The sequence below is a fragment of the Scyliorhinus torazame genome, chromosome 9 (genome assembly GCF_047496885.1).
Source record: "Scyliorhinus torazame isolate Kashiwa2021f chromosome 9, sScyTor2.1, whole genome shotgun sequence".
Taxonomy (NCBI): Eukaryota; Metazoa; Chordata; class Chondrichthyes; order Carcharhiniformes; family Scyliorhinidae; genus Scyliorhinus; species Scyliorhinus torazame.
In genome coordinates this window covers 91807299-91821512 of record NC_092715.1, presented here as the reverse complement: position 1 = coordinate 91821512, position 14214 = coordinate 91807299, and the positions used below count along the sequence as shown (strand labels likewise).

At 50.6% G+C, this 14214-nt stretch overlaps 1 protein-coding gene across 1 annotated transcript in view; it reads right to left on the bottom strand.

Annotated features, from left to right (window-relative positions):
• Positions 1-14214, bottom strand: part of adgrv1 (adhesion G protein-coupled receptor V1) — a 981490-nt gene that overhangs the window by 512257 nt on the left and 455019 nt on the right. Inside the window, exon 64 of the mRNA XM_072516264.1 lies at positions 8053-8288. Within this exon, the coding sequence (XP_072372365.1) occupies positions 8053-8288 (236 nt within the window). The remainder of the gene's footprint in view (positions 1-8052; positions 8289-14214) is intronic.

Here is a 14214-nt window from a genome sequence, read left to right as displayed (position 1 = left end):
ACCTTCTCCTTCGCCACCCGGAGCTCTATCGCCTGGGCCTTTTGTGTTTCTATGAGCCCATCGATTGCCAGCAACATCGGGGCCAGCACCTCCTTTTTTAACTCCTCCACACACCTTCTGAGGAATTCCTCCTGATCCGGTTCCCATGTCGCCTGGCCTCCCTCCGACGCCATCTTGCTTCCTTCTTTTCTTTACCCCCCTCTGCCGCTGCCCTCGAGGATCCTTCGTGATCTGGCCACCACCACCGATCTTTTTCCTGCACACTGGGGGGGGACTCCTTATTTCTTCACCCCACACCGGGTTTTGCCAAAAACAAATTCCCTTTGGGGCTCTCAAAAAGAGCCCAAAGGTCCGTCGGAGCTGGAGCCGCCGAAACGCGCGGCTTAGCTGAGCATCGCCGCACCCGGAACCGTTCCTAACATTTATGGTATGTTATTTGTGTTCTCTTTCATGAAGACAGAACTAAAGTATCTACTTAGCTGGTCAGCCATTTGTTTGTTCCCCATTATAAATTCCCCTCTTTCTGACTGTAAGGGACCTACATTTGTCTTCACCAATCATTTCTCTTCACATACCACAAGAACTTTTACAGTCAGTTTTTATGTTCCCATGAGCTTACTCTCATACTCTATTTTCCCCTTCTTAATTAATCTCTGTGTCCTCCTTTGCTGAATTCTAAGCTGCTCCCAATCCATCTTGGCCAATTTTTATGCTTCTTCCTTGGATCTAATATCATCTCTAATTTCCCTTGTAAACCATGGTTGGCCACATTTCCCAGCTTACTTTTGCAGACAGGAATAAGCAATTGTTACAGTTCATTCATGCACTCCTTGAATGTTTGCCATCTTGTGATCCTCAGGGGTAAGCTCGCTGATAATGTCACTGGTGAGGCTTTTACCGAGGGACTGTGTGCCAGGGAGGGCTCCAACAGCCACAGTGCATGTGTCCTTTGTTTGTGGTAAGCTCTGCTAATTCCCTGCTTCCTCTGCTGTGGGGCTGTGCTTCTAACGCGTGCACTGAGTGCCAACACCTGGTAGGCTGGTGATTAAGCATGGTCATACCCATCCCCTTCATGATACTGCTGGGGTATGAGGATTTCCGGAGGGGCAGCCAGGGTGGTGATTCACATGACCAGCACGTGGGCAGCACGGTAGCACAGTGGTTAGCACAGTTGCTTCACAACTACATGGTCCAAGGTTCGAGCCCCAGCTTGGGTCACTGTGTGTGGAGTCTGCACGTTCTCTCCATGGCTGCGTGGGTTTCCTCCGGGTGCTCCGGTTTCCTTCCACAGTCCAAAGATGTTCAGGTTAGGTAGATTGGCCATGCTAAATTGCCTTTAGAGTCCAAAAGGGTTAGGTGGGGTTACTGGGATAGGTTGGAAGTGTGGGTTTAGGTGGGGTGCTCTTTCCATTACCGATGCAGACTCGATGGGCCGAATGGCTTCCTTCTGCACTGTAAATTCTATGATTCTATGTAGATTCTATGACCAGAAGCCCTCAAAGAAAATACAGAATACTGTGAACAGTTAGTGGTCTCAATAACCAGGGGCCTGTAAGCTTCAGCTGGGGGGTTGGTTTTAAATGATTTAATGCAACATTGGCAAGTCTCAGCCAAGGCACCCTAATCCTGAGGGGAACACTCCGAGTCCACGCAATTGCTTTCAATTCATTCCCCGCTACTCTGAGGTCCAGGAGTACACCCCACAGCAAGCCAGAAAACTTTGGATAGTTTCCTTACCTTCTTGGTCTACCTCCATGGCCATGGTGCCCATGCCCCGCTCACAAATACTTGCACCCATTCACGCCCTTGAGACTCCGCCTGAGAGGGGTGGAGCATCGGGAGTCCAGCCCGTTAATTGTATTTAAATCCATGCAAATCATGGTTTTGCATGTGATGCGCGATCAATAACTCCAGAAGCGAGATTGGAGACAATTGAAGGCTTTATGACACTAGATGTTTCCCCCACAGCGCAGGTTCAGAAGGCAGTTGCTGGGGAGAAACGGGCTCTTCTCCTCCGCCTTACTGGGCGGAGCCAGCAGGCAGGCTGAACCAATGAAAACAGCACCTCCTACACCAATGGTCTTACAGCATTACAGGGTACCATAATACCTCTAATACCGACTACCACATTCACCCCCTGTTAAAAATAGAGTCCGGCGGGGGTGGTGTCCTCGCATTACACAGTGGTAGAGGATGGCTAGACGGTCGGTGCTGAACATGAACTTATCCTTGTTATATGTGAGATTAAGGATTTTTGCGATATGAAGGCATTTTTGGAGGTTGGTGTCGTGGTCCTGCTAGTCGTGGCCGCAGATGGTGACATTATCGAGGTACGGAAACGTGGCCCGCAAACCGTACCGGTCAACCATTCGGTCCACCTCTCGTTGGAAGACCGAGACTCCATTAGTGACACCGAAGGGAGCCCTTAGGAAGTGGTAGAGCCGCACATCTGCTTCGAAAGCAGTGTATTTGCGGTCGCTAGGGCGGATGGGGAGCTGGTGGTTGGCGGACTTTAGATCCACTGTGTAAAAGACCTTGTATTGTGCGATCCTGTTGACCAGATCGGATATGCGAGGGAGAGGGTACGCGTCAAGCTGCGTATACCTGTTGATGGACTGGCTATAATCGATGACCATCCTATGCTTCTCCCCCGGTCTTTACAACCACTAATTGAGCTCTCCAGGGACTGTTGCTAGCCTCAATGACACCTTCCCTCAGTAATCGCTGGACCTCCGACCTAATAAAGGTCCGGTCCTGGGCACTGTACCGTCTGCTCCTGGTGGCAATGGGTTTGCAATCCGGGGTGAGGTTCGCAAACAGGGAAGGTGGATCGACCTTTAGGGTCGCAAGGCTGCAGACAGTGAGGGGGGGTACAGGGCTGCCGAATTTAAAGGTTAAGCTTTGGAGGTTGCATTGAAAATCTAACCCTAGGAATGTGGCAGCGCAGCGGTGGGGAAGGATGTAGAGCCAGTAATTATTAAACTCCTTTCCCTGGACCGTGAGGTTCGCTATGGTCCCCTTGATCTCCACTGAATGAGACCGGGAGGCCAGGGAGATTTTTTGGTTAACTGGGTGAACGGGGAGAGAACAGCGCCTTACTGTGTTGGGGTGAATGAAGCTCTCCGTGCTCCCGGAGTCAATCAGACAGGATGTTTCATGCCCATTGATGAGCACGGTCGCCGTTGCAGTCGAGAATGTTCGGGGCCGGGACTGGTCCAGGGTCACCGAGGCTAGTCGTGGCAGAGGTTGGATGGTCTCCTCTGGCGGTGTGTGGTAATCCGAGTCGGGGTCCTGTGAGTCCAGCCAAGATGGCGGCGCCCACTGGTCGCACATGGCTGGGGGTGCACAAGATGTCGGCGCCCATCCATCACACGTGGTGTCCGAGAGACAAGTTGGCTGCGCCCGGAGGCCATGCGTGACCCTGAAGGAGGAAGATGGCGGTGCCCGTTGGCCGCGTGGAGAGGGTTGTGGTGGCGGTCCCGATTCGCCCCCAAAGACCGCAGCGACCGCCCGAACCTGGCATACCGCCCCAAAGTGGCCCTTTTCGCCGCATCCTTTACAGAGGGACGAGCGGGCCAGACAGCGCTGTTGGGGGTGCTTGGCTTGCCCGCAAAAATAGCAGCGGGGCACCCGGGGGTTGCCTGGCAGTCTCACAGCACAAACTTGTGGGGGGATGGGGGATGCATCGGAGTCGGTCGCGGGGGGGGGTGGGGGGGGGGGGTGATCCACGCTGCCCAAGGGCCTGCCACGCGGTCGGGGATGTAAGCGCGGGTGTTTCGGGAGGCCATATCAAGGGAGCTAGCAAGGGCCCATGCCTCCTTGAGGCCTAGTGTCTCTTTCTCCAGAAATCGCTGGCGGATTTGGGAGGACAGCATACCTGCAACAAATGAGACCCGGATCATAAGTTCCGTGTGGTCGCTGGCCGAAACTTGCGGGCAATTACAGTTCCTCCCCAACACCAGGAGCGCACGGTAGAACTTCTCCAGCGATTCCCCAGACGTCGATCATATTTTTAACCCAACGCTTGATTCTCCACCCCATCATGAACCACACTGCTGGTGTCGGGCTGTGGAGAATCCACTGCCAAAGTGTTACTCCTGAATCATCATTCTCTACACTCAAAAAAGGAAAAACGATCCTGTGTAGCCATAAAATATAAATCTTGCTGTTAACTACCTGGAGTAAAGCCACATTATCACACATTTCGTGTAATGTAAAAATGACCAAGTGATTACCTATAACCTAGAAAAAAAAACAATTTGCAGTTAATTCTAACATAACGACGGAAGAAGGCCTTACACAGAACCAAAGAACATTAGAGGCACAGTCTCAGGACAAGATGATCATTTAAGGCGGAGATAGAGAATGGGTGGGAAAGTCGAGTTGAGGACGAAGATTAGCCATGATCACATTGAATGGTGAAACAGGACAACACTTCAGATCCAAGAGAAACTCTTTTACACTGATCCAGTGCAGGAGGTGCAAATGTATCTGCCACTGGGTAAATGCTATTTTCGTGTATACATTCTCTTAAATTACTTGCGCTGTTTAAACTACCATTTTCTCAGAGGCATCCTGAAGGGGGAGGGCAAACAGGCAGAGGTCGTTGTACATATTGGTACTAACGACATAGGCAGGAAGGAGCATGAGGTCCTGCAGCAGGAGTTCAGGGAGCTATGCAGAAAGTTAAAAGACAGGACCTCTAGGGTTGTAATCTTGGGATTACTCCCTGTGCCACATGCCAGTGAGGCTAGAAATAGGAAGATAGAGCAGCTAAACACGTGGCTAAACAGCTGGTGTAGGAGGGAGGGTTTCCGTTATCTGGACCACTGGGAGCTCTTCCGGGTCAGGTGTGACCGATATAAGGATGGGTTGCATCTAAACTGGAGAGGCATAAATATCATGGCCGCGAGGTTTGCTAGTGTCACACGGGAGGGTTTAAACTAGTATGGCAGGGGGGTGGGCACGGAAGCAGGTCAGAAGGTGAGAGCATTGAGGGAGAACTAGGGAATAGGGACAGTGTGGTTCTGAGGCAGAGCAGACAGGGAGAAGTTGCTGAACAAAGCAGGTCTGGTGGCCTGAAGTGCATGTGTTTTAATGCAAGAAGTATTACGGGTAAGGCAGATGAACTTAGAGCTTGGATTAGTACTTGGAACTATGATGTTGTTGCCATTACAGAGACCTGGTTGAGGGAAGGGCAGGATTGGCAGCTAAACGTTCCAGGATGTAGATGTTTCAGGCGGGATAGAGGGGGATGTAAAAGGGGTGGCGGAGTTGCGCTACTGGTTAGGGAGGATATCACAGCTGTACTACGGGAGGACACCTCAGAGGGCAGTGAGGCTATATGGGTAGAGATCAGGAATAAGAAGGGTGCAGTCACAATGTTGGGGGTTTACTACAGGCCTCCCAACAGCCAGCGGGAGATAGAGGAGCGGATAGGTAGACAAATTTTGGAAAAGAGTAAAAACAACAGGGTTGTGGTGATGGGAGACTTCAACTTCCCCAATATTGACTGGGACTCACTTAGTGCCTGGGGCTTAGACGGGGCAGAGTTTGTAAGGAGCATCCAGGAGGGCTTCTTAAAACAATATGTAGACAGTCCAACTAGGGAAGGGGCGGTACTGGACCTAGTATTGGGGAATGAGCCCGGCCAGGTGGTCGTTGTTTCAGTAGGGGAGCATTTCAGGAACAGTGACCACAATTCAGTAAGTTGTAAAGTGCTGGTGGACAAGGATAAGAGTGGTCCTAGGGTGAATGTGCTAAATTGGGGGAAGGCTAATTATAACAATATTAGGCGGGAACTGAAGAACCAAGATTGGGGGCCGATGTTTGAGGGCAAATCAACATCTGACATGTGGGAGGCTTTCAAGTGTCAGTTGAAAGGAATTCAGCACCGGCATGTTCCTGTGAGGAAGAAGGATAAATACGGCAATTTTCAGGAACCTTGGATAACAAGAGATATTGTAGGCCTCGTCAAAAAGAAAAAGGAGGCATTTATCAGGGCTAAAATGCTGGGAACAGCCGAAGCCTGTGTGGAATATAAGGAAAGTAGGAAGGAACTTAAGCAAGGAGTCAGGAGGGCTAGAAGGGGTCACGAAAAGTCATTGGCAAATAGGGTTAAGGAAACTCCCAAGGCTTTTTACACGTACATGAAAAGCAAGCGGGTAGCCAGGGAAAGGGTTGGCCCACTGAAGGATAGGCAAGGGAATCTATGTGTGGAGCCAGAGGAAATGGGCGAAGACTTTGCATCAGTATTCACCAAAGAGAAGGAATTGGTAGATGTTGAGTCTGGAGAAGGGTGTATAGATAGCCTGGGTCACATTGAGATCCAAAAAGATGAGGTGTTGGGCGTCTTAAAAAATATCAAGGTAGATAAGTCCCCAGGGCCTGATGGGGTCTACACCAGAATACTGAAGGAGGCTGGAGAGGAAATTGCTCAGGCCTTGACAGAAATCTTTGGATCCTCACTGTCTTCAGGTGATGTCCCGGAGGACTGGAGAATAGCCAATGTTGTTCCTCTGTTTAAGAATGGTAGCAAGGATAATCCAGGGAACTACAGGCAGGTGAGCCTTACTTCAGTGGTAGGGAAATTACTGGAGAGAATTCTTCGAGACAGGATCTACTCCCATTTGGAAGCAAATGGACGTATTTGTGAGAGGCACCATGGTTTTGTGAAGGGGAGGTCGTGTCTCACTAACTTGATAGAGTTTTTCGAGGAGGTCACAAAGATGATTGATGCAGGTAGGGCAGTGGATGTTGTCTATATGGACTTCCGTAAGGCCTTTGACAAGGTCCCTCATGGTAGACTAGTACAAAAGGTGAAGTCACACGGGATCAGGGGTGAGCTGGCAAGGTGGATACAGAACTGGCTAGGTCATAGAAGGCAGAGAGTAGCAATGGAAGGATGCTTTTCTAATTGGAGGGCCGTGACCAGTGGTGTTCCGCAGGGATCAGTGCTGGGACCTTTGCTGTTTGTAGTATATATAAATGATTTGGAGGAAAATGTAACTGATCTGATTAGTAAGTTTGCAGACGACACAAAGGTTAGTGGAATTGCAGATAGCGATGAGGACTGTCAGAGGATACAGCAGGATTTAGATTGTTTGGAGACTTGGGCGGAGAGATGGCAGATGGAGTTTAATCCAGACAAATGGGAGGTAATGCATTTTGGAAGGTCTAATGCAGGTAGGGAATATACAATGAATGGTAGAACCCTCAAGAGTATTGAAAGTCAGAGAGATCTAGGTGTACAGGTCCACAGGTCACTGAAAGGGGCAACACAGGTGGAGAAGGTAGTCAAGAAGGCATACGGCATGCTTGCCTTCATTAGCCGGGGCATTGAGTATAAGAATTGGCAAGTCATGTTGCAGCTGTATAGAACCTTAGTTCGGCCACACTTGGAGTATAATGTTCAGTTCTGGTCGCCACACTACCAGAAGGATGTGGAGGCTTTAGAGAGTGTGCAGAAGAGATTTACCAGAATGTTGCCTGGTATGGAGGGCATTAGCTATGAGGAGCGGTTGAATAAACTCGGTTTGTTCTCACTGGAACGACGGAGGTTGAGGGCCGACCTGATCGAGGTCTACAAAATTATGAGGGGCATAGACAGAGTGGATAGTCAGAGGCTTTTTCCCAGGGTAGAGGGGTCAATTACTAGGGGGCATAGGTTTAAGGTTAGAGGGGCAAGGTTTAGAGTCGATGTACGAGGCAAGTTTTTTTACACAGAGGGTAGTGGGTGCCTGGAACTCGCTACCGTAGGAGGTGGTGGAAGCTGGGACGATAGTTACCTTTAAGTGCATTTTGACAAATACATGAATAGGATGGGAATAGAGGGATACGGACCCAAGAAGTGTAGAAGATTGTAGTTTAGTCGGGCAGCATGGTCGGCACGGGCTTGGAGGGCCGAAGGGCCTGTTCCTGTGCTGTACATTTCTTTGTTCTTGTTAACTGGGTAATAGAATGTACAGAATAGACTGCCCCAACATTTTCAACTACACTCAAAGCCAGTTTCAGAGTTATAACATTACTCAATTGCATAATTTTATTACTTACCTATCTGATAGCAGTTCTACTTTAAGAATGCTTACGAAAAAATGTTCAGGGCCTTCAGGAATATTGTCATCGAGAATATCAATTGGGATCCACTGTGTCTGTTCCCTTGGTTCAAATAACAATTGTCCAGACTTGGCGGTGAAATCCATGCCACCTAGTGCAGTCCCATTGAATGTCTGATACCACAGGCGGACTCGGCCTAAATGGCCATTGGATCGTACAATGGTAAGGTTAGCCTGACAAAAGACGTGTTCATTTAGTCAAAAGTTTAATATCTTTGTCATGCAATAAAAGTCTGTGCTAAACTAAGTTTGTCAAGAAAATAAATTTACATGTGCATATTACTACTTAAGGATAAGTTAATACATTATCTAATCAGCTACTTACCAAGTCTGAAAGTATAAAGTCCAGGCGAGCGACCACACGAAAGCGAAGACTGTTAGTTAACCGAATATTTATTTAATCTACTAGATATAACTACTACTCCCGAAAGGGTCTCCCGCGTCCGGCCCACACTTGGGCGGGGGTTATTATATCCCATGGAACCCTTGCTTAAGGGTTCTAGCTCCGCCTCCTCATCTGGGAAGATCATATTCAGATGAGGCCATGGGACTCTGATGTTGCAGACCTCGTGGCCGCCAATCGGATTATATCACATGCACGCACACCCACCCCTACCACCGCAAGTCCGATATGGCATCCATCTCAATGGCTGGAGGGGAAATTTCCTTTGCCCTCTTTGCTCGGGCTGTTTCTCAAGTGCTCACTGTGCTGGGCACGACGGGTTGTAACGGACCGGGAAGTGACATTTCCGCCCCGAACGCCTGGGTGGGTCCATGGTGCGGGGGTCGGCGGCCCTCACCAAATCCATTGTGACCTCCGTTGGCACGGTCTGCATGTCCGATTCGAGGGTCCGATGAGTCGGCATCGTGCATCTCAAAATCGAGGTCCTTGTCCGCCTCGCCAGATGTCAATGGTGGCTGCACTGGAGAAAGGGCTACCACTGGGTGTGGGGTCTTTGGCTTTCCCTCGAGAACCTGTAGAGCATGGTCACCAATTACGAAACCGGGCCTGATCGCCACACCACTATCCCTGGTGTCATAATATACACCAGTATATCATGGTATATCATGGTGCAGACACACACACTGATGGACACACAGCAAGACCAATCAACACACGCAACACCGCAGCCAATCACCAGTTAGAGCTCACTATATAGACAGAGGGCATCAGAGTTCCTGCTCATTCGGGATGCAGCCTCTAGTCTGTATTCCCACATCCAAGCGGCTGAAACGGTCCCCACGAGGCACAACGGGTCCAAAAAATCGAGCAACTCCAGGGCCTCAGCCTGGATGAGGGCGGCCATTTGGCGTGCTTTTCGATAACTCCTGCACTTGTGCACACCGAACGAGGGAACGTACTACGCAGGCGCGCACTATATATGACCGCACCGCGCATGCGCGGTGGCGCAGCGAACGTACTGATGCTACAACGTGCGGCAACTGTGGATCCGCCCACTTAAAGCGGCAATGTCCTGCCAAATCCCGACGATGCCTGCGATGTGGCAAACTTGGCCACGATGCTGCTTTATGCAGATCAGCTCAGCCTGCCAACGCTCATCGCTCTAGCCAGCCTCGCAGGAATGTCCGGGCCATTCAACCCATGGTCACCGAGTTCGATTCAGACCTGCTACCCGATATTTTTTTTTTGTAAATATTTTATTGAAAATTTTTGGTCAACCAACACAGTACATTGTGCATCCTTTACATAATATTATAACAACACAAATAACAATGACCTATTTTATAAACAAAAAATGAATGAATCAATAATAAATAACAAAAATGAAAACTAACCCTAACTGGCAACTGCCTTATCACAAGTAACACTCTCCAAAAATATAATTTAACAGTCCAATATATAATTACCTGTAGCATCGACCTATACATATTATAAAGTATATATTAACAACCCTGAGAGTCCTTCTGGTTCCTCCTCCCCCCCCCCCTCCCCCCCCCCCCCGATCCTGGGCTGCTGCCTTCTTTTTTCCATTCCATCTATCTTTCTGCGAGGTATTCGACGAACGGTTGCCACCGCCTGGTGAACCCTTGAGCCGACCCCCTTAGGACGAACTTAATCCGCTCCAGCTTTATAAACCCCGCCATGTCATTTATCCAGGTCTCCACCCCCGGGGGCTTGGCTTCTTTCCACATTAGCAATATCCTGCGCCGGGCTACTAGGGACGCAAAGGCCAAAACATCGGCCTCTCTCGCCTCCTGCACTCCCGGCTCTTGTGCAACCCCAAATATAGCCAACTCCCAGCTTGGTTCGACCCGGACCCCCACTACTTTTGAAAGCACCTTTGTCACCCCCATCCAAAACCCCTGTAGTGTCGGGCATGACCAAAACATATGGGTATGATTCGCTGGGCTTCTCGAGCACCTCGCACACCTATCCTCCACCCCAAAAAATTTACTGAGCCGTGCTCCAGTCATATGCGCCCTGTGTAATACCTTAAACTGAATTAGGCTTAGCCTGGCACACAAGGACGACGAGTTTACCCTGCTCAGGGCATCTGCCCACAGCCCCTCCTCGATCTCCTCCCCCAGCTCTTCTTCCCATTTCCCTTTTAGTTCATCTACCATAGTCTCCCCTTCGTCCCTCATTTCCCTATATATATCTGACACCTTACCATCCCCCACCCATGTCTTTGAGATCACTCTGTCCTGCACCTCTTGTGTCGGGAGCTGCGGGAATTCCCTCACCTGTTGCCTCGCAAAAGCCCTCAGTTGCATATACCTGAATGCATTCCCTTGGGGCAACCCATATTTCTCGGTCAGCGGTCCCAGACTCGCGAACTTCCCATCCACAAACAGATCTTTCAGTTGCATTATTCCTGCTCTTTGCCACATTCCATATCCCCCATCCATTCCCCCCGGGGCAAACCTATGGTTGTTTCTTATCGGGGACCCCCCCCAAGGCTCCAGGCTTTCCCCTATGCCGTCTCCACTGTCCCCAAATCTTCAGTGTAGCCACCACCACCGGGCTTGTGGTGTAGTTCCTCGGTGAGAACGGCAATGGGGCTGTCACCATAGCCTGTAGGCTAGTCCCCCTACAGGACGCCCTCTCTAATCTCTTCCACGCCGCTCCCTCCTCCTCTCCCATCCACTTACTCACCATTGAAATATTAGCGGCCCAATAATACTCACTTAGGCTCGGTAGTGCCAGCCCCCCCCTATCCCTGCTACGCTGTAAGAATCCCTTCCTCACTCTCGGGGTCTTCCCGGCCCACACAAAACCCATGATACTCTTTTCAATCCTTTTAAAAAAAGCCTTCGTGATCACCATCGGGAGGCACTGAAACACAAAGAGGAATCTCGGGAGGACCACCATCTTAACCGCCTGCACCCTCCCTGCCAGTGACAGGGATACCATATCCCATCTCTTGAAATCCTCCTCCATTTGTTCCACCAACCGCGTTAAATTTAATCTATGCAATGTGCCCCAATTCTTGGCTATCTGGATCCCCAGGTAACGAAAGTCCCTTGTTACCTTCCTCAACGGTAGGTCCTCTATTTCTCTACTCTGCCCCCCTGGATGCACCACAAACAACTCACTTTTCCCCATGTTCAATTTATACCCTGAAAAATCCCCAAACTCCCCAAGTATCCGCATTATTTCTGGCATCCTCTCCGCCGGGTCTGCCACGTATAGTAGCAAATCGTCCGCATACAAAGATACCCGGTGTTCTTCTCCTCCTCTAAGTACTCCCCTCCATTTCTTGGAACCCCTCAACGCTATCGCCAGGGGCTCAATCGCCAGTGCAAACAATAATGGGGACAGAGGGCATCCCTGCCTTGTCCCTCTATGAAGCCGAAAATATGCAGATCCCCGTCCATTCGTGACCACGCTCGCCATTGGGGCCCTATACAACAGCTGCACCCATCTAACATACCCCTCTCCAAAACCAAATCTCCTCAACACCTCCCACAAATAATCCCACTCCACTCTATCAAATGCTTTCTCGGCATCCATCGCCACTACCATCTCCGTTTCCCCCTCTGGTGGGGCCATCATCATTACCCCTAACAGCCTCCGTATATTCGTGTTCAGCTGTCTCCCCTTCACAAACCCAGTTTGGTCCTCGTGGACCACCCCCAGGACACATTCCTCTATTCTCATTGCCATTACCTTGGCCAGGATCTTGGCATCTACATTTAGGAGGGAAATAGGTCTATAGGACCCGCATTGTAGCGGGTCCTTTTCCTTCTTTAAGAGAAGCGATATCGTTGCTTCAGACATAGTCGGGGGCAGCTGTCCCCTTTCCTTTGCCTCATTAAAGGTCCTCGTCAATACCGGGGCGAGCAAGTCCACATATTTTCTATAGAATTCGACTGGGAATCCATCCGGTCCCGGGGCCTTTCCCGCCTGCATGCTCCTAATTCCTTTCACCACTTCTTCTTCCTCGATCTGTGCTCCCAGTCCCACCCTTTCCTGCTCTCCCACCTTGGGAAATTCCAGCCGATCCAAGAAGCCCATCATTCTCTCCCTCCCATCCGGGGGTTGAGCTTCATATAATTTTTTAGAAAATGTCTTGAACACTCCATTCACTCTCTCCGCTCCCCGCTCCATCTCTCCTTCCTCATCCCTCACTCCCCCTATTTCCCTCGCTGCTCCCCTTTTCCTCAATTGGTGTGCCAGCAACCTGCTCGCCTACTCCCCATATTCGTACTGTACACCCTGTGCCTTCCTCCATTGTGCCTCTGCAGTGCCCGTAGTCAGCAAGTCAAATTCTACATGTAGCCTTTGCCTTTCCCTGTACAGTCCCTCCTCCGGTGCTTCCGCATATTGTCTGTCCACCCTCAAAAGTTCTTGCAGCAACCGCTCCCGTTCCTTACTCTCCTGCTTCCCTTTATGTGCCCTTATTGATATCAGCTCCCCTCTAACCACCGCCTTCAACGCCTCCCAGACCACTCCCACCTGGACCTCCCCATTATCATTGAGTTCCAAGTACTTTTCAATGCACCCCCTCACCCTAAGACACACACCCTCATCTGCCATTAGTCCCATGTCCATTCTCCAGGGTGGGCGCCCTCCTGTTTCCTCCCCTATCTCCAAGTCTACCCAGTGTGGAGCGTGATCCGAAATGGCTATAGCCGTATACTCCGTTCCCCTCACCTTCGGGATCAACGCCCTTCCCAGCACAAAAAAGTCTATTCGCGAGTAGACTTTATGGACATAGGAGAAAAACGAGAACTCCTTACTCCTAGGTCTGCTAAATCTCCACGGGTCTACACCTCCCATCTGCTCCATAAAATCTTTAAGTACCTTGGCTGCTGCCGGCCTCCTTCCAGTCCTGGACTTCGACCTATCCAGCCCTGGTTCCAACACCGTATTAAAATCTCCCCCCATTATCAACTTTCCCATCTCTAGGTCCGGAATGCGTCCTAGCATCCGCCTCATAAAATTGGCATCATCCCAGTTCGGGGCATATACGTTTACCAAAACCACCGTCTCCCCCTGTAGTTTGCCACTCACCATCACGTATCTGCCCCCGTTATCCGCCACTATAGTCTTTGCCTCGAACATTACCCGCTTCCCCACTAATATAGCCACCCCCCTGTTTTTCGCATCTAGCCCCGAATGGAACACCTGCCCCACCCATCCTTTGCGTAGCCTAACCTGGTCTATCAGTTTCAGGTGCGTTTCCTGTAACATAACCACATCTGCCTTAAGTTTCTTAAGGTGTGCGAGTACCCGTGCCCTCTTTATCGGCCCGTTCAGCCCTCTCACGTTCCACGTGATCAGCCGGGTTGGGGGGCTTCCTACCCCCCCCCCTTGTCGATTAGCCATCACCTTTTTCCAGCTACTCACCCGGTTCCCACGCAGCTGTATCTCCCCAGGCGGTGCCCCCCCGCCCATCCCCTCCCATACCAGCTCCCCCCTCTCCCCAGCAGCAGCAACCCAGTAATTCCCCCCTCCCACCCCCCCCCCACTAGATCCCCCGCTAGCGTAATTACTCCCCCCATGTTGCTCCCAGAAGTCAGCAAACTCTGGCCGACCTCGGCTTCCCCCCATGACCTCGGCTCGCACCGTGCGACGCCCCCTCCTTCCTGCTTCTCTATTCCCGCCATGATTATCATAGCGCGGGGACCAAGC